This window comes from Drosophila tropicalis, unplaced genomic scaffold (genome assembly GCF_018151085.1).
Source record: "Drosophila tropicalis isolate 14030-0801.00 unplaced genomic scaffold, ASM1815108v1 contig_845, whole genome shotgun sequence".
Classification (NCBI taxonomy): Eukaryota; Metazoa; Arthropoda; class Insecta; order Diptera; family Drosophilidae; genus Drosophila; species Drosophila tropicalis.
The window spans coordinates 11,380,604-11,399,184 of NW_027173338.1; the positions used below are offsets into that span (position 1 = coordinate 11,380,604).

An 18,581-nucleotide genomic window follows, 5' to 3' on the forward strand; every position below is an offset into this window, starting at 1 on the left:
GCTAATGGAGAGAGACTCTCGCCGTTCAAGGTTGATGGCATCATCTTCATTCATTTCCTGCCAAGTGAACCAAAGTGATATAACCCCCATAATGTACGAGGATGATCGTGGTCAATTTGATTTTGATAAATCATATATTAAGGAACAACGCGCCAAGTGGGCTAAATACTTTGCATTGCAAGAAAAGACTCCGTTTGAGCTACAATTGGCCAATAAGAGGACACAAAAACTTCAGGCAAAAGCGGCCAGAAAAGCATTAAAGAAGCAACGGCAAAGTGATGTAAGAAAACACCTTCAAATATCAAGATCATTGAGTGCTCTCTACACAGAGCCAAGATTAACGCAACGCATGCGAAAAGTCATAAATGAAATGGCCGAAGACAAGAGAGAAAAACCCTTAAGGCAAACCAAAAGAAAAGAATCTTCCACATTTTTTTCAATTACTACAGAACCAAGAAGTTGTTGTAGTCGGTGTAATATGAGTCAGCATGATTCATGTTCTCTAACTCAACCAAACATATCCTGCCCGCCTATTGTTCTTAAATCATATATTAATTGTATAAAGGATACGACAAAATGATATAAATACCAAAATCTCATGGTAAGTTTTCTGCCTTTGGATGCAAAACAAATTAATTAATTAGTAAATTTGGTATGTTTTTTTTTTTTTTTGTAAACTTAATGTAATAAAAATATGAATTATCAAATACTTAAATCGAATATAACAAATTAGCTCTAGAGTTATAACCAATTACATAATTGTCTTTTCTACTTACGGAAGATATTACAAAAAAAAAAAAAAAAATAAAGTTTATGGTATTTGGTCTTTGTAGATTCTTCAAAAACAAATTACAATTAATTTCGCTTCTAGACGCCCATACAATACAAATAGTTATTACGACATCCAACATATACACGTTTAAGACTCTCAATGTAGCAAGAAGTGGAAAATATTTCGCCGGGCAATTTATCAGACCAGCGAATTTCGCCATTGTTAAAGTTCATTAATACCACACGTCCATCGGTGGTGCTGGACCAAACTAAAGTTGGCTGGTTGTTGATTAATGTGGGCGTTGTATATATTGGGGCACCTGCATCAATTTTCCAATGCAAATCGAATGAGACGGATACGGAAAGTTGTCCCAAAATTGGTTGAGTTGTTCTCGTACGCAGGCAATAGATATGACGATCGATGCAGCCAAATATAACAAACGATTGTCCCATATATGTGGGAGGAGACTTCACAACCAACGAGGAGAAGATGTTACCATCAGCCTTAAAGGTAGCCAACTGCAAATATATAAAAATGTTGGTATTAAGTTTATTATGTATATAAGTGATATTTGACTTACAATCCTTCCATTGCCCGTATGACAGGCGTGGATTTCTCCTGCCACCTCGGCTAACAGAAACACATTGGAATCCAACATGGCGGGTGTGGAGAAAATTGGCTCTTTACACTTCTGTGCCCATTGTACTGATCCATCGGCCAGAGAGACACGAGTATAGCGCCCATCCAATGTACTTATGATGACCGATTGGGCGTACGGCAACTCTATGGGGCTGGCAAATATGGGTTTCTCTCCGACCTTCAAGCACCATAGAACTTCCTGTGTTGTGCTGGATATACATATTACATTGTAGTCCTCTGCATAGCTGCAGACAACAATACGCGAAGCATCCGCTGATAGCAATGGTTGGGCCTTAATCATTCCACCAATACTAACATGCCACGCAATATCTCCAGTGAGTGGATTAAAGGCATAAAGGCCACCATCATAGCAGCCGACAACAGCCAATTCTAGGCTTAGAAAAGTGACCTTGCATTCAATTCGATCGGGGAGTTTAATAGCGCTCAACTCTAAACCAGATCTTGGATCCAGAGTGCGCAGCAATTTGGAATGCGCTCCGACACAAACATATCGTCCCTCGTACTCGGCAACAGGTGAGTCAATACATTTATTAAAGTTCACCTTCCAATGGAGTTGAAAGCGTATGTTTGCTGGTTGTTGAATCCGTTTAATGACAAGACCGCAACGATTGCCAGATCCACTACTCTCTGCATTTCCTGGTGCATTCTCTAGTGGTGGCTCCAATGGCTTCAATTTGGTATTGTTTGCCACGAGTTTTGCGGTGTCAAGGAATCCAAATACAGTCTTTAATGGCACATTCTCATCGAGTAGAATTTCAAAAAGATGACGCTGTTCATCATCTATGCACATTCGCAGTCCGATTTCCCTGCACAAAGTAATGGCATGAAAAGATGTGCCTCCGGCTTGGCGAAAACTTAGTTCATAGCCCTCGGGACGGGTGGGCGATTGTTTCTGTTTTTCTAATCTTTGCATTTTTGCTAATTTCGTACCCCGTTTTGGGGGTTCACCAAGCCACTCAAGCCTGTCGTGCAGAAAACTCTTGAGAATTTCCTGTGCCGGCTGTGCCAAGGGAATGCACTCCTTAAGAAGCAATTCCTTATCAAGTTTACCATGTGTATTACACGGAAAATGCTGCAGATATATAAAACGATCTGGTTGCTCGCAAATCAAAAGTTTTGAAAGTATATCGAATGTCTGGGCCCGCTGCTGTACTTTCGTCTTCAATTCCAGTGTCCGTATGCAGCAGATGAGTTTCTGGAATTGTTCCTGCCAGAGACATGTAACCAGTTCACCGCTAGGCAGACATTTTTCTATCTTGCGCGTAATGAAACCTAAGCTAATACGTATTCCTGCCCTCTTGACTACATCATTAGAGCGATCTTGATAGATGATCGAGTTGGCTTGAGTGCGACATACCAGATCCCCAGTGGCTCGAAAGACCATTCCCTTTATACGTTTGCCTTCCATCCTATCATCGAGTTCCGGTATATACGTACGACGTGAAGCACTGCCTAACAGAAGCTCCGCCGTATTAAGTTGCTTTGATTGTTGAATCTTCACCACTGTTTGATCATCAATAGGTGTACCCAATGGTATGTGAGATCCTTGCAATGATCGGACAATATGCAAAAGACTCCAACATGATATTTCTGTTATTCCATATATATTGCAAACACGCTTGTGAAGCAGGACACGCGGATCCATCCAGGTGACGAGTTCACCACAATTTGGAAATGGTTCTCCACCTAGTAGAAGTACTCTGTAAAGAAAAGTTTATTATTAATTGCCATGATGAGTTTAACTACGTACCTTAGCGTGCTGGAACTGTTCAGGATACGATTACGTATAGCACTTGTTCCAAACTGACGAAACAGTGATGGGGTCATCTGCAACACGGTTATACCTGCCGACGTGACACTGTTCGGGAATAGGGCGTTTAATACCTTTGACGGTGATTCCCTCATCGTATGGTGACAGATTAGAACAGCGGCTCCATTTTGTAGAGCTAGAAACAATTCCACCACAAAAGGATCAAATGTACACGGTGTGCCAAGGTAAATAATATCGGCCATGGATACATTCAGTTTCTCGCTGGAAAATTATCGCTGGATAAATATAAATGGACAGATGCAGGAATAAGCAAAGTTTACCTTAGCCCCACTATATTCGGACTAATGCATTCATAGGGAACATGTATCACTTTGGGTTGTCCTGTTGTTCCCGTCGTGGTAATGGTATAGCACATATTGTCCGGTAGAGTTCTTGCCAACATGGGCGGGCCGTCTGTGTAGTTGGCTTTCAGCTTGAATAATTTGTATTCCTCATTGTAAATCAGGAATTTATCAAGGCGCTCAAAGAAAGATTCTCCAACGGTCATATGCCCACTGACCAGGAGATATTCAATGCCAGCTCGTGACATTTGTTCATGTAAATCCTTCGAAGCCATGAATTTATCCGTGGCAAAGAAATGACACTTGTGATTAAGTATCCTATAATCGAAAAAGTTTGTTATTCGAATTTTCTTTTAAATTGTTCGACCTACCCCAAAATTAGGATGCACGATGATGGTGTATGGTTAAAAATTCGAAAAGCAATGCCTATACCCGTTGGAATGTTATTGCGACGTAGCTGCTCCAACATTTTCTCCACGCTGCTTATAGCTTTGCTATAGCTAACTGAAACATCCAGTGCATCTATACGTTTAATAACAAACGATACATCGCCATATTTTTCTAACCTTCGTATATCATAAAGTTTCACAGATTCATCTAAACAAGGCGATTCAGTTTTTAATAGTCCCTCCGTTTCAGACTTTACTTTCACCTTGGGAGCGGTTGACACAACAAATGTTTCTGTTTCTGACATCCCAACAAATTCTATAAGCTCCTCCGTCTCGGACTTAATTTCCATTTTGATATCCTCTTCTTTATCATCATCATCATCATCCAATTCTGTTTCACAGATACCCAAATGAGGTTCAATGTCTAATAGTTCGTCCGCTTCCGACTTTATTTCCATTTTGACATACTCTGTGACAGTTGGGAAATCAGGTAGTATTGACTCTTCTTCCTCATCATCATTCAATTCAGTTTTAATTACAAACATCTGTTGAATTTCAGCGTCTCGAGGAGAACAGCTTTCGTCTTCCATATCCTTCTTGGACATCTCTTAGTTGACCGTTTCTGGTGCTCTCTGTTTTTAGATAGTCTAAACATCAACTGCGTCCAGATATCATATTTAAGTTTGGTAATACTGTAGCCCGCTTAGCAGTATGGGTTATTTAAATGTCCTTGTATTCCTCTCCTTTTGGATCAATCTGCCTTAAGGACTCTAATGTTGGGGTATCAAAAATACTGAATAAAAATACCACCTGCAATGGTGGTGATGGCATTTTGGACAAAAAAAGTCAAATGGTATATAAAACAGTTTTGAAAAATGTTGCATACCTTTAAATATAAACTTACAACTGTTAGTATACTTATAATAAATTTAATTTTATAAAACACAATATTTGTATTCTATTTATTTGTTCTACTTCATTTAATCGTAGTTCTTAGCTGGAGTATCTCCCTCAAAAAGCTAAAATAACAGCACTGCTTGCAACACCCTGTAAACGTTTCGATAACTAATCGATAACAAACGTGCTGAGGCTCCGGCAGAGTAGAACAGAGCCAGAACCAGAACCACGTATTTATTTCAATAAGTGGCCAACTCAAAACTATGTTTGTTTAATTAAAACTACAATATCCGGAAGAGGATTTAACTGCAAACGTGGGTGAGTTGCCTGTGGAGACAATCAAACCGTTTTTATCCTATCTTGCCGCAGGTTATGTTTGTTACCAATCAGGACGATAACAACAACAACAGGTTTAGGAGCAGGAGCATATACATCCAAAAGCATCATAATGCTTGAAATGATTTGTCTGCTGATCGGCCGACTGCTGCTGCTCTTGGTGGCCGCGTATGAGCTATTATGGCGACTGCGCCAGCGTCTACATGCACTTGTATTTTGGTCATATGACTATTGGCGTAGCACAGCTGCGCGTGAGCGGGCGGAGCGAGCGGTGTTAGAGCGCTGCCGCTTTGAGTGCACAAAACTGCCAAAACATTTGGTGCTCGTTATAGCTCCAAACGAACCTTATGTAGATGCAGTTCTCCTAACCCGCGTTTTTGGATTTGCTTTGAAAGTTGGTATCCAGCATGTGAGTGTATATGACAGGCGGGAGCAGGACAAAGGTTATGTGGACTTGGGTGTCGTGGGAGAAATGCTAGCAGATGGGCGTTTTACATGGCCTCCAAATAAAGTTCCAAAGAAGGAAGAAAATGGTTATAAACTAAATGGCAACGGCTATACAAATGGAGGGACGCCGCACTTCGAACAGCTAAAGGTAATGCTCTTATCATTAGCCGGAAGTAATCGGCTATTCTTATCATCATTCGTAATACATCTATTAATTTGTCTGTCTTTCTCCATAGCTCTATCAAATAAAGTCTACCGACGGGCATGCCCTGATTGCTGACGTTTGCCGTGAGCTCTATGAACAGCGGAAGACGGAATTGGTGCAAAACCTATTGCAGGATCAACGCAGGGAAGCTTTAACCGAACAAATCAGTGAAATGTTAGGCAAACGATTGGGTTTTGTTGTTCCAGAACCAGAATTGGGTTTGATATTTGCTCGTCAAACATGCACATATGGTCTTTTGCCTTGGCATGTACGTTTTACCGAGTTCCATACGCATCCCAGTGGACGTTATTTTGATGTTCACTCATTTACTCAGTTGCTGTACAAATATTCTCGCTGTGAGCAACGTTGGGGCAAATGAAACACCTCCTCCTGTGTACAATATTGATTTAGTAACTTTTTTCCTATCTGTAAAAATTCATGCTAAGTAAGAATGAACGAAATGTATTTCCGATATTTAAGATAAAGTTTTGCAGCTTTTTGTGAGCTTGTGCATAATTTGGAACAATCATTAGATTAATTTAATCATACCATTTCTTGGCCATCATTTATCAAAACAAAGGAAATGTATATTTTACATACAAATGTTTTATTTCAGCCATTTGTCAATACATTTCATATTTTCCATTTAATTGAACGAACTTTGTCCCCCGATATCAGCAATATTAATTCAAATTCAATATGTTATAATACGATTTCTTTTCGAAATTTAATCAATTCTTGTGTGAGTTTATGTAGGTAGTTTTACTTAGAATCTAAGGTTAAGGTTATTGCTGTATATCGTATATTTATTTAAACCGACTTGCTCCATTTTACTTGCTCTCAGATCCTTGCGGTTGTGCATGTCGCTTGGACAACAAATTGACATCGGTTAGATATTGGTTTTTGTCAATGTTATGCGGCCCCGGACCAGTGGGCATACGTTCATGCAGCAAATGGAAAGAATTGCGCAAATCTTCCAGTGAATCGGCTAGACCCTTCTTAATGTTGGCAAACTCTCCGGACATTAGAGTCAATTTGCCAAGTAAGTAATTTAAGTTATCATCCATATCGATCATATGTTTCTTTGTCTCCTCCACCTTGCCACTTAGACCCATCATTGTGTTGAAAGTGCTATTGACATAGCCATCGTGGCCGGCCTGCATTAAGGAGAGCATCTCCCGGCTTTGGCTTATTTCGCTGCTCATGATCTCGATGCGATGCCACACCTGAGTCAGCCCAGTGTCGAGTAGGCTACTAATATTGCGATTGGCTTCCGACTGGGTATTCACAATGGTCAAATCCGTGGCACTGAATCGTGCCTTTAGGAAATCTGTCATTTCGGCTACTTGTTTCTCCAGCAGTTGACTGACTCGCTGCACAATTTGCAATGTACCGAACTCAACCTTGCGCTGTGTGTCCAACACCACCTCGGAGTTGGTCATCATTATGTTATTGAATTTTCCCATTGCTTCGAAGCCATCGTGCAGTTTGCTATTGCTGGCATTAATAGCCGCAAAGAATTTGTTCAGTTCACCCATATCGGCAGACAATTGCTTAACATCTCCTTGAATGTTTGCCTCGGCTTGGCTCAGTTTTTCCGTTGTCTTCACCAGAGCTGAAATGGACGAGGGATAGGTATTAAATGGTTGTAGTCCTTGTATATATATGTACTATAGTACATTGTCAGTTGCTAGAATACTTTAATAGTTTTTCTTCCATTGTTGTAAAATATTTAAAATTTAACGATGAAATTCGTTTGTTTATCGATTAAGATTATAATTAACACGAAGATCGAGAATGTATTGATCTCCCATGAAGGTGAATTGTGTTGAAAGGCAAACAATGTAATTGAATTACTTTTATTTGATAAGTTTGAGTTGGATAATCATAACCTGAGTCAGCTTTTCAAAGCTGATAAGCCTAAGAGAATATCACACTATACGTGGAATTATGTGACTAAAGCGAACACGTAAGTAAAGGGTAATCAAATTGGAATAACCTTAGAAAATTGGAAAATTATAAATATTTAAAAAACGACTTACCTGTTGTTTGAGCCGCAACAGTCTCAGTTTTCAGGGCTGCCAAGGCATTTAGAGTTTCATTGTTTAGTTCCTGGATGTAAGCCTTGTCCTGTTCATTGAGACCAGCAATAGCAAGTGACGGAGCAGGTGTGGAAGGTGGTGGAGCATTTCGTAACTCGGCCAAATCAGTGCTCAAAGCAGTTAGACGCTGCATAAGTTGTAATTCGAACTCATTATTCTTGACCGGAGGAGCAGCTGTCGTCACAGCGGCAGCAGCATTATGTTCCTGAAGTTTTGCCTCGATCTGGGACAGTAGATCAGATGTCTTTGGCATCTTTTCGAAACCTTGTTCATTCTGGAGTGCAGATTGTTTACTGCTATCCAAGAGATTAGTAACTTGAGAGGAAAGTTGCTTAAGTTCATCCAAAAGTTGTTTATTGATTTGCTGTTGATTCTCGATAAACTCTTTTGGGCAAGCCGCTGGCGGCTGGTGCAGTAGCCGGTTGGGGATTGCCTGGTGGATTTTTGAAACATTCGTCATTCTCACGCATCCATTTGAACATGTGTTCCATGGCCTGATTAAACTTTTCCGACTGCGTATTGTACTTCTCTTCTTGCTGTTTTGTGGGGGAGAGGGAAATAAAGAATGGTTCTGTTTTAAAGAGTTTCCTGTTACTGCCTCAGTACTCACGGTTATTAGCATTGTCTCAATCTGACTGACACGTTCATCCAGACGTCCGAATATCCCATTTATGGGCTCCAAACTTTTTTGGCCCTTTTGCAACGATTGCATAGCCTTCTTCATTATCTCACCCAAAGCACGTTCGCGATGTTCATGTCGTTCCAATTTATTGTCTAGCTGATTGTATGAATAGATCAGGGATTGAATTGTGCCTCGAAGTTCCTCATTCCTGGGAATCAGAAGAGAGGGGATTCAATAGTTCAATAGAGGGAGTATGCTTAAAATTAGCTTCAGTGTGGATCATTAATCATTCTCTATCGCACCAGGCCCTCATTATTACATCATCTTTTGATGGTGATTCTGTGGAAGTGCCAGGCCCATCGTCGTCAGGGTCAGAAACCCTTTTAGTTTATATGAACTGCATTTATGTTAGAACTCCGAGGGCGAATATATGCGTATGTCTTTCGATCTCTCTCACTTTAAGTGCCGGGCAATGTTAGACAACATCTGCATCTGCATCCCATTTGCATGCAGTTGAGTGATTGTTGTTGTTGTTGCTGTTGCAGTAAAAACATTCTCGGGACAAAAATAAACAACCAAACCGACAGATGAACGAACGGGACACATCAACAACAACTTCGGTTCTTTTGAAGGGGCAGGCAAAATAGTCATTAGTTTTGGCAGTGCACAGAGAAGGAGTTGGAGTTGGTATCGGAGTGCATATGGATTTGTATAGTATGGGCCCATATGGGTTGGGGGCCATATAATAAAAGCGAGAATGAGGGCGGGAGTTTGTACACAAATAGAGGCGCCTATTTGATGTCTTGTGCACTTGGCTAACCAACAGAAACAAAAAGAAGAAAAACTACTTCATGTCTCTAAATTAGATATAAAACCAAAGTGCCAACATTTGTTTGAAATGTGTCAAGATTTTGATGAGCACTTAGGAAAATGATTTCCGTTTCAGAACCCATCGTGAATCTTGGAATACTGCTTAAATATAACAAAATGTATATATTGAAAGTTCTCCCAAAATTTTTTAATAATACCAAACATAAAGTATTCGTTTACTTTGAATTCTGTTTATCAAAAGTTTGATTAAACTGTTTTTAAAAAATGTTTGGAATAAAGCAACCAAATATTATGGATATGGATCCATAATAATTTCATAAAAATATAATTATAGAATTACTGGAATCATCAATTGATTCTAAATACATAAAGTTTTCATCTTTTACGAGATTCGATCGAAACAAAACATTTTCTTTTCAATTACTTCAGTGTAAAGAACATCTGTGAAAAAGTGTTTCATGTTCATTTCTGAAACTAGCTCTGAGTCTCTAAATACATTTATTGTATTAAGTTATATAAAACATTTTGTTTTTTAAATGAGGATCTAGTTATATCTACAATAAAGTATAGTAAAACTGCGATATAAGTTTTAAAAAATAGTTGAAATTTTTTAAGAGATTGATTTCGATAGATGATGTACTTACGTGACCGGCGATGCTGTGATCGTTTGACAAAGTCCCAAAGCCATGAAAGCTAAAAGCAACAACATGATGATTGTGCGTGGTGGTCTTCCGCTTTGGATACTGATGATCAGCAATTAGTAGACAAATCCTAGCAAAATACGCGTGATCGATCTTTAAGTAAAAATGAGCGGAAACAGCGAATCAATGAAGGCTGACAAAATAAATTGATGTGGCGACGTTCAAATGTTTAAATTTATTGTCGATTATTATTAACCGCGGGCAAAATGGTTTTTGTTATAACTACAAAGGAATTTGTTTATAATAAACACTATACTGATGGATAAACAGCAGATCAGCAAATTTATTGCACCCCGATGCAACGGGAACAAACAAACTTCTGGAGAGATGCCAATGGATTGGCATGAAAGATTAAAACAAAAAGTTATTAAGCAAACAATGCAATGACCATTTGTTCCTTGTTGCGAAGCCCCTTTACTGCCCACCGCCCACCCACAACCGCCAGTCAATCATAAATCGAAAAGGAAATTGCATTGCATTACATATAATTAGACCTCGTAGATGCGTTCTGTATATAAGTATGTATAAAAGAGACGATGATAAGGAAATGACGCGAATTTTTCTTCACCGACTTTATTGTGTGGACCAGTTTTGTTTTGTTTTTATTTTATTTTTTTTTATTTATGGAAGGAGAGTATGGAAAAAAAAAAAAATTGGGTCATAAATATGTAAAGGAAAAATTTAATTACGTTCATTAGCACGCGAACTTCTGCTTTTATTTTTACTGTGGTCCCAAAACAAAACACAATGTCCTTATCTGTGTAGCTGACTTATTTGGGTTAAAGGTTGATAAATTGCGATTTCTGGTACGTAAGTAAGTAAAGTTATTATAAATTTGTTAGTAAATTTAATTATAAAGCTAATGATATTTGCATAAAGGATGGGAATATTAGATGTACTACCTTTTTGAATCAAATGTAATTGTATCCCTTTTGACGTTTAACACAATAATTTCTTTAACACTTCATAAGATCGGGACATCCGACACGTCTTCACTGCTCGAGCTGAGAACACTGAATGAAATAATAATGCTGGCGCCTTGATCGGCGAAGAGATCGACTCCGAATAACGTGCTTGTGCTCTATGAGATGTTTTTAATTAAATGTAATTAAAAGAGCATATTGTTCACATATGCAGAGCGGCTTTCTTCCCCGCATTTAGGCATAGAAAGCGCAATTGAATCAAAATTCAATTTATTTTAATACAATACTATTGAATGCAAGGCATGACATTTGTTTATAAGGGTGTGACAATCTTAAGGCATTTGTATCTGGCGGTTAAATCAAGCCAATTGAATGGCAATTTGTTACGTTTTAATCAATTGGTGTAATCAAATACTTGAAACTTTCCGCAGAGTTTCTAAACGGTAATGGAAGTGCAAAATAAATGCATTTACATTAACGTTGTAAGTTTTGTTACAAAATTCAAACCGAGTAATTTGAAATTTGCCGCAATTTAATTGTTATTTAAGTTTTTAGTCAACACTGTTTTCTTTGTTCGAGCGGTTTACTCACCCGTTTAAAAACGCGCGAGCATGTTCGAGTGGTTGTAATTTCGAGCGTTTTACTCACGCGACTAAAAACGCCCGAGTAAACCGCTCGAACATGTGAGTAAACCGCTCGAACATGTTCAAACGCGTGAGTAAAACGATCGAGCATGTTCGAGTTCGAGAGCAATGTTGTGTTTATGTTTTGAAAATAAATTTTCTCGCAATTTTTTTATAAAAAACAGAAAATGCCAACAATTGTAGCGTTGGATGCTTCGCTGTCGATGATGCGTCCTATTCCTGGACGTAATGAGCACACATATCAATCCTTGGCTGTCAAGGGGATACAGAATCTTTTGGATAACTTGACTGCAGCTGGGAAACTGGAGCATGTGGCTCTCGTATCCTTCTCAACGGTTACAGAACTCAAAGTGGACTTCACCCGGGACTATGAGCAAATACGGCAAGCAGTGAAGAAGATTGAGCCATTGGACAAGGCATGCTTTGTAACCATGCTACAGACGGTGGTTCAACTAATGGCCAGTTGGGGTAGCCAGAATATTTTGCAATTGGTTGTTTTCACTGACTGTGGTCTTGGCTTTGGGAGTACATCGCTGAGTGGGTTCATAGAGGCCTACACTGGCAAAGAGACGGAGGCGGAGTATGCCTGGCTTAAGACTCTAGCGACGTACAATATTAACATCGTGTGTCTGGGTCTCCAAGCGGATCACTATTTTACGCGTGGTCTAGCTGTGTACCAGCAACTGCTCGACGTTGCCCATTTGAAGGGTAAGTCTAATAGTTTTAGTGATTGCTGTAAGACTTGACCACTTTGCATTGTTTTCTAGGTCAGCTCTTTACGACAAAGCCGGTTAAACAAATAGTCGATGGGGCGAGTAATGGAGGCGAAGCTCCGAATCCTGGGAGTCATAAAAGTGAATTGGGGCGCACTACTGTTTTTGAACTAGTGGAGCGGCTATGCGAAAGTAGCTACAAGTCCACAGAGGTTACCCTTAAATGTGGCAGTTATTTTCGAATGGAGACTCCTGTACTTCTCTGGCCACCGACTTCACATGAGCCTCAGTTGCGTCACATTGAACCAATCATCGAAGTCCGCGGATTTCTAGCCCTTTCGGACATTGGTTCGCCGGCAATACTGAGTCGCCACTGGGTTCTGCCCAAATTTGAACGCGAAAAGCCAACTAGTCGGCGATCGGGTGGCATGGCTGCTGTGGCCAAGCCCACGAAATTGGATATTAATAATCCCAATTATGAGATGGAGAAACTGGAGCAAGACATTCGCGATTTCTACGCCAAAGATTCAAAAGAGGCGGATGCTGGAGAAAGTGGGGACGACGCTGATGTTACCATAGTACTCAAGCACAGCTCTGGACCCCAACAGATGGAGCAGCAGAAAGAATCATTCTGTGTTTTACTGCATGGTGCACTTAAAATGGAGAATATGGCCGCCTTGGTGCAGTTAGCCGATAAATGGTATGGCTTCATTTATGCATTTACCGATGCAAAGAAGAAATCAAATTTGATGCTAAACATTCTTCCTCCGGGCACCAATGTTATACCTTGGTTGGGTGACCTGGAACTTCTTGGATTTACCGAAGACCTTGCTCCGGGTGAAACTGCCAGTTTTCCGGTACGCGCTGAGCGCCGTTCCTATTCCCAGAGTAGTGTTGTGTGGATACGGCAGGCAAGTCTGCAATCGGATGTGCAAAAAGTTTTGCGGCATGCCAAAAAAATGCCAGATAAGACTCAGCATTTCTATAAGGAACTGAATCGCATAAGACGTGCTGCTTTGGCTTTGGGCTTCGTAGAATTGCTCGAAGCTCTGGCGATGCTATTAGAAAAGGAATACGCACATCTTACCCTCAACGGGGCCAGCAGTGAATGCACCATGCAACTGCAGCATGCTGCCACCGAATTAAGAAAGACTTCGAATCGTGATATCAAATCCACTATAGCGCCGCTTCAAAAAGTGGGAACTGGTGACAGTAGCAGTGGAACAAGTGCGTCCACATCTACTCCGGGTTATTTGTATTAAGTGAAATAAATGTCTTAAATAAAAGCCTTAACATGTAGTTTATTATAAATAAAATAACTAATTTTTGAAATTTTGAATATAGCTGGCGACAACTAAATATCGATAAATTCAAGCTGAATTAGTCGTTATCGAAACAACAATACGAAAGGAAAACAAAGAAAAAAATAAAAATAAAAACAAAACAAAACAAAAAAGATGGGTCCAGAATTACCTACTGATCCTGGAGAACTTGATCAATTCTCTACGCCTGCCATTCCCCATCCCGTGGAGACAGAAACCGATGACAGTGACGATGCTTATAATGGATACGAGCCCCTGGCAATGGAAGACGAGCCTCAAGCGGCAGCCTCTGCAGTTACCACTTCACCTGAGGATGACGACAAAAATATTGATTTGACCACAGCGGAAGTGACACATGGGGATCCCAATATGCCGCCCATTGAACCTGTCGACGCCGAAATCGAACGTCAAGTGTGGAACGAGCCTCGTCCAAGAGAACTTCAAATTGAGCTTGATAAAACAAAAACCGATCAGGTAAAATTGTAAAATTAATGTTAATGTCTGTATCTAAACTTGATTTTCTTTTAATCCAGATTCTGAGCGCCATGTCAAAGATTACATTACCGAATATAACAGTGCCCGATTGGGCCAAGGGTGTACCAGAAGAAAGTTGGAAACAGGAGCTGCTCGATCGCATACAGAATAGGCAACAGCAGCCGAAAAAAGATGCATTCCCCTCTTCCTCCTCCTCAAGCAATAAATAGTTTATTTAAATTTATATGTATGTAATTAGGAAAAATCGAACACCAATATACAATTTAGACTTGGTTCTCAAAATGCAGCCAATAGAGCCTGTCCTGCCGAGTTAAGCTTGCTAAAGTTCTCTCCCTGAGGTGTGTTGGTCAACTCACGTAATTTATCCATTACATAGTCCACAGAGACAACCTGTGCGATGGTTTCCTGGCCGCACGATGTTGTGGTCAAGTTGCCAATGGCGACCACCGAACGATAGCAGGACTCTAAATCCTTTGCCCATTTAAACAACTCTACGACTCCGGTGGTTACGGCATGACATATATCTGGACTTGTCCGACCCATGGTCTGGGCAATTGTTACATTCAGATAGAATGTGGAAACAGCAATCTGCAGATTGGGGCTACCAGCCCGGATACCGCTTACAAGCTCCATAATTTTTGGGAACAAAGTTTCGATCTGCTGACGTCCAGATTGATGGGTCAAGGCATTAGCCAGGCAACGTACAACCATCAATTGATTGGCAGCCGAACCACTTAAATGCGGCAGCACTGTGTTCAGGAAATTGTGACTGGTATTGAGAGCACTAAAGATAGCTTCATTGCGCACAGCCAAGCGTACAATATCAATAACTGGAAAGAGCATTCCAGCTGGCCATTTAAGTAGCAACATCAAAGCATCAAGAGAAGTCAAATCCAATTCAGGAGATTGATCTGCAAGTTTAACAACTGCCAGCAATAGTTCTTCACCCACTTTGCCCTCCGCGGGAGTAAGTTTATTGTTGAACTCTCTGGAATCGGAGAATTAATTAGGGAATTTTATCACATGAGGTTTTAATACGCCTCACCTCATTTTTTCTAGCACTTTGTTGGCATCGCAAGTGTCAAAAGTTCGATAGCTGGTGACCGGAAAATGCTTATCGCCAGATCGAACAAAATTTACATCGATTTTGGGCTGGGAACTGCTGCTCGTTGTTGAATAGCTCGATGCTCCTGTAAATGGATCCACATTTCCACCACCACCGAGATTTGTATTGCTAGAGCCGGGCACATACCGTGAACCACCTGTAAATGGGTCCTGATAACCGGTTGATGTTTGTTGCGTCACCACCGTAGAATTTTCCGAATTCTTCACTATGAAATTTGCCACCTGATCCAAATAGGCTTGTGGCAGATTGTTTTTGTGGATAAAGGATTGGGCTGCTTGCCAAGGATCTTCCCCGCGATTGTAAGGCAATTTAATGGGTGGCTCAGTGTCGGATATGTCGACACTAAAGACATAATCATATTCCTTGCCCTCATGCAGTTTCTTGCCCGAACTAGTCTGGGTTCCGCCAGTAGCACCGGTAACATCACCCACTAGATTCCATTTTCCCAACTCCCAGCTGTAGCATTTAACAGAACCATCGGGATATCTCACCATTTTCGTTTGACCATCGCGTGTACCATTTGTAAGCAAGGCTTCAGGACCCGGAAGACTACAACAAGAAAAGAAATGTGTAAATAGGAAAGTTGTGGTAGTATAGCCTATCTTAATCTTACTCTGTCTTTTTAATGCCTCCGATTTCTTCGTTCATTTGTGATTTTCTTGTGGCTACGGCTAGATCAAACGCCTGCCTTAGGCTCTTATTGGCCTGACGAGCTGGATCCTGGCTAAACACTCGGACAATGCCATCGCTGCAGCCAGTTACAATGTCCCCGTTTTGCAGACAGGTTACCGACCACACCGAAATAGCTGGATGCAAGATAGGTGCACCAAGTTCCTTCCCAGTAATGACATTCCACATGCGTAGCGTACTATCCTCTCCGCATGAAACCACAATGTGCTCACCGAGAGCCGCATTAGTAGCCATGGCGTAGATATAGTTGGTGTGGCCATTTAATTGACGCACACACTCGCCATCCTCATTCCAAAAGCGTAAGATAGCATCATTTCCGCAGGAGAGCAATGAATTTGCCGGCAGTGAAATTAGAGAGCGTACACAGTCTGTGTGTCCCTTGAGCAGTCTTAATTTGTCGCCATTTTCATTCCAATAGTAAATGCACTTGTCGGCCCCGGCTGTAACATACTTCGATTGCTCATATAGTGTGGCTACTGTCCAGACAGCCGCTTCATGTCCCTCAAGCATAATAAATGTCACATCGCCGGTTTCGCTAATAGTCCACACGCGCGCCGTTTTATCCCAACTGCCGCTTATGAGGCTTCGCGGTTTCAATGCACCTGCTAAAGTACATACCGTAGATTCGTGACCCTTTAGCGTGAGAAGAGGAATTAAGCTTTCGTCTTCTTTGTAAATACAAACGGTGGCATCATTGCTGGCCGTGCAAATCCATTGTTCCTTTGCGAGGTAGTAGATAAATGAGATAAAATTTTTTGTGATCCTGTAGAGTTACACTCTCAATATACTCGTTTCTGTAAATGTATTGTAAATCTTTTTGTTGAAATGATAATTACAGTGAATAAAGAGGATACGAACCCACTTGGCTTCCATAGTTTGGTACTTTTATCGCGCGACCCAGACAGAATGACTTGCCCCCCCAAAGGAGTGACAGCTCCAGCTGCCACCGCCCGAACATCCATGCTGTGCCCTAGAAGTTCACAGCTCAGCTTGTAATTGTCCAAAGAAGGCTCCATTGTTGTTAAATAGTCCTGAATAAAAATTTATGTGTGGTGGCGGTGGCCAATCTGACTTTGCTCTTTTCTTTATTTTACTTTGTCCGGTTTTTTTGGCCGAAGAGTGTTGGTAACTGATGAACTTAAAGTGTTGATGAGAAATTCGATAATGCAAAAATAACGATAATTATCGTTTAATGACTAGAAATTTGAACTTGTAATTTTCATAATTGGATATAAAGGGAAATAACTATAAAACTATTTATAAAAAGTACTGTTATTAAAACTAAATTTTCAGATTAGTAGACCTCAAATTCGTAATCTTCAAAACATGACATTTCCCTTTGGCCCCTTCATTTTTACGACTGAAGTTAATCAGTGGACTGACTTTGAACTTCAAACATCATAACATATCAGCAAATAATTTGTACTATCTATAACCAAAACCCCATGACCCCTTCCAAATTTAAGAATGAAGTTTATCAGCGGACTACATTTGAACTTCAACTATTGTTAGCAACATGTGGTTATTATTCATTCATTTCTGGGACAAGCATTAGAATAAAACTGCTCCCGAACTTCAAATGTTCTCAAACAATAGTTTGTTGATAATTATGGTTAAACATTGGATTAAGAAATGTATTCTTGGTCGCCTGATTCCAATTCTATTGTTTGCCTTTATCGCTTAATGCACCCAGCCTCTTTTTTTGGGTATAAAAGAGAGATCAACATGCAAGCAAGACTTAGTTTTTTGATTGAGCTATTGTGAAAGTGTTTATGAGTGAAAAGTGAAAAGTGTTTTACAAAATCCTGTCCTCTGCACAGGTCTAGTCCTTTGTGAAGGATTCAAAGGCAAACCATGGATATAAAAGTCGGATTATATATCCTTGTAATTGGATTATGCAATATAGTGCAGTGCTATAAAGTGGAGCCGACTCGTTCATGGGTTCCGGAGTGAGTGCCAGGATATTTAGAAATGTAAATGTATCTTAACGTTTATACTTTATAGCACTCCGGATTGGGGATCAAAGAGGTCCTTTGAATTGTGGTATACCCAAGTGAAAAAGCCATTTAAGCATTGTCCTGAATACAAGTTTCCCATCAACACGAATGTGAATTGTGTCGAGAGCAGCGAAGGCGGAGAATGTGAAGTCACCTGCTTAGGAAAGAATCATTTCTTTGGCGAAAGATCCAATGTACAGCAAATGATCCTTTCCTGCCGTAGTGGCAGATGGGGCATAAAAAATGGAGCACCAACTGCTAAAACTATACAGCATTGCGCGGGTGCTTGTGCCTGCCAGAACGGAGGCATTTGCAACGGAGAAAACTACTGTCACTGCCCCAAAGGATATGCCGGTGTTCACTGTGAGAAACATCAGACATATGCATGTCCCGAGGAACCGCCACATTTGCCAAAGAACTCCATAACCGTTTGCCGCGGCGATAGTTGTGAAGTTCAATGCGAACGTGGCTTTGCCTTCTCTGATGGTCGAAGTAGAGTACTCCTAAAATGTGTTGGCACAAGCTATAAAGATATGATGTCTGCCACACCCAATGTCTATCCAGATTGTCTTGGTATGTGGCTATATTTTCCCAAAT

The 18,581-nt window shown here is 40.5% G+C and overlaps 6 protein-coding genes across 9 annotated transcripts; 3 read left to right on the forward strand and 3 right to left on the reverse strand.

Annotated features, from left to right (window-relative positions):
* Window positions 1-636: 636 nt before the first annotated feature.
* Window positions 637-4,724, reverse strand: Aasdh (Aminoadipate-semialdehyde dehydrogenase). The gene is made up of 5 exons (XM_068295735.1): window positions 3,916-4,724; window positions 3,524-3,862; window positions 3,183-3,464; window positions 1,353-3,132; window positions 637-1,290 (listed from the first exon to the last, which is right to left on the reverse strand). Exons 1-5 carry the CDS (start codon window positions 4,536-4,538, stop codon window positions 868-870), a joined length of 3,447 nt encoding a protein of 1,148 aa, XP_068151836.1. The 5' UTR covers window positions 4,539-4,724; the 3' UTR covers window positions 637-867.
* A 270-nt stretch (window positions 4,725-4,994) lies between these two features.
* Window positions 4,995-6,347, forward strand: Tango14 (transport and golgi organization 14). 4 transcript variants are annotated; one of them, XM_068295737.1, is made up of 3 exons: window positions 4,995-5,148; window positions 5,200-5,761; window positions 5,850-6,347. In XM_068295737.1, exons 2-3 carry the CDS (start codon window positions 5,279-5,281, stop codon window positions 6,195-6,197), a joined length of 831 nt encoding a protein of 276 aa, XP_068151838.1. In that variant the 5' UTR covers window positions 4,995-5,148; window positions 5,200-5,278; the 3' UTR covers window positions 6,198-6,347. The 4 variants fall into 4 exon arrangements, with proteins under 4 accessions (XP_068151838.1, XP_068151842.1, XP_068151840.1 ...); XM_068295741.1 differs by having other exon boundaries at window positions 4,995-5,144; window positions 5,221-5,761; XM_068295739.1 differs by having other exon boundaries at window positions 5,004-5,144.
* A 109-nt stretch (window positions 6,348-6,456) lies between these two features.
* On the reverse strand, window positions 6,457-11,083 carry LOC137581486 (uncharacterized). Its single transcript, XM_068295736.1, is given in 6 exon segments — window positions 6,457-7,433; window positions 7,861-8,324; window positions 8,326-8,456; window positions 8,531-8,750; window positions 10,018-10,167; window positions 10,977-11,083. Coding segments are annotated over 5 exon segments (1,665 nt in total). The 5' UTR covers window positions 10,083-10,167; window positions 10,977-11,083; the 3' UTR covers window positions 6,457-6,648.
* Window positions 11,084-11,723: 640 nt separating this feature from the next.
* On the forward strand, window positions 11,724-13,686 carry IntS14 (integrator complex subunit 14). The gene is made up of 2 exons (XM_068294808.1): window positions 11,724-12,349; window positions 12,409-13,686. The coding sequence occupies exons 1-2, from the start codon at window positions 11,809-11,811 to the stop codon at window positions 13,614-13,616; spliced, it is 1,749 nt and encodes a 582-aa protein (XP_068150909.1). The 5' UTR covers window positions 11,724-11,808; the 3' UTR covers window positions 13,617-13,686.
* A 37-nt stretch (window positions 13,687-13,723) lies between these two features.
* Window positions 13,724-14,457, forward strand: LOC137580692 (uncharacterized). The gene is made up of 2 exons (XM_068294809.1): window positions 13,724-14,150; window positions 14,210-14,457. Exons 1-2 carry the CDS (start codon window positions 13,812-13,814, stop codon window positions 14,378-14,380), a joined length of 510 nt encoding a protein of 169 aa, XP_068150910.1. The 5' UTR covers window positions 13,724-13,811; the 3' UTR covers window positions 14,381-14,457.
* Window positions 14,363-17,103, reverse strand: Plap (phospholipase A2 activator protein). Its single transcript, XM_068294807.1, is given in 5 exon segments — window positions 14,363-15,159; window positions 15,217-15,846; window positions 15,911-16,743; window positions 16,745-16,781; window positions 16,846-17,103. Coding segments are annotated over 5 exon segments (2,370 nt in total). The 5' UTR covers window positions 17,004-17,103; the 3' UTR covers window positions 14,363-14,447.
* Window positions 17,104-18,581: the final 1,478 nt, after the last annotated feature.